Source organism: Trichinella spiralis (genome assembly GCF_000181795.1).
Source record: "Trichinella spiralis strain ISS 195 chromosome Unknown Scfld5635, whole genome shotgun sequence".
NCBI lineage: Eukaryota > Metazoa > Nematoda > Enoplea > Trichinellida > Trichinellidae > Trichinella > Trichinella spiralis.
Window position 1 is genome coordinate 1 of NW_003532574.1, and position 292 is coordinate 292.

Here is a 292-nt window from a genome sequence, read left to right on the forward strand (position 1 = left end):
TTAGAGCCAATCCTTGTTCCGAAGTTACGGATCCGTTTTGCCGACTTCCCTTACCTACATTATTCTATCGGCCAGAGGCTATTCACCTTGGAGACCTGCTGCGGATATCAGTACGACCAAGTACGAGATTTACCAGGCGTCGCTCGGATTTTCACGTACCGACGAGAGCGCTCCGAACACCGTGAAAAAGTCGGCGTTTTATGGATACCAGAATCCCTATCTCCGGACAACCCGGTTCCAGGGAATGCGTCCCTTAAAAAGAAAAGAAAACTCTTTTCGAAACTCACGACGG

General features: G+C 49.3%; 1 protein-coding gene across 1 annotated transcript; it reads left to right on the forward strand.

The window, feature by feature from the left end:
* Tsp_14798 (conserved hypothetical protein) lies at positions 1-185 on the forward strand (the record flags this gene model as incomplete). The annotated part of the gene is made up of 1 exon (XM_003366656.1): positions 1-185. A coding segment is annotated over one exon (185 nt), but the record flags the coding sequence as incomplete, so codon positions are not given.
* Between the last annotated feature and the right edge of the window lie 107 nt (positions 186-292).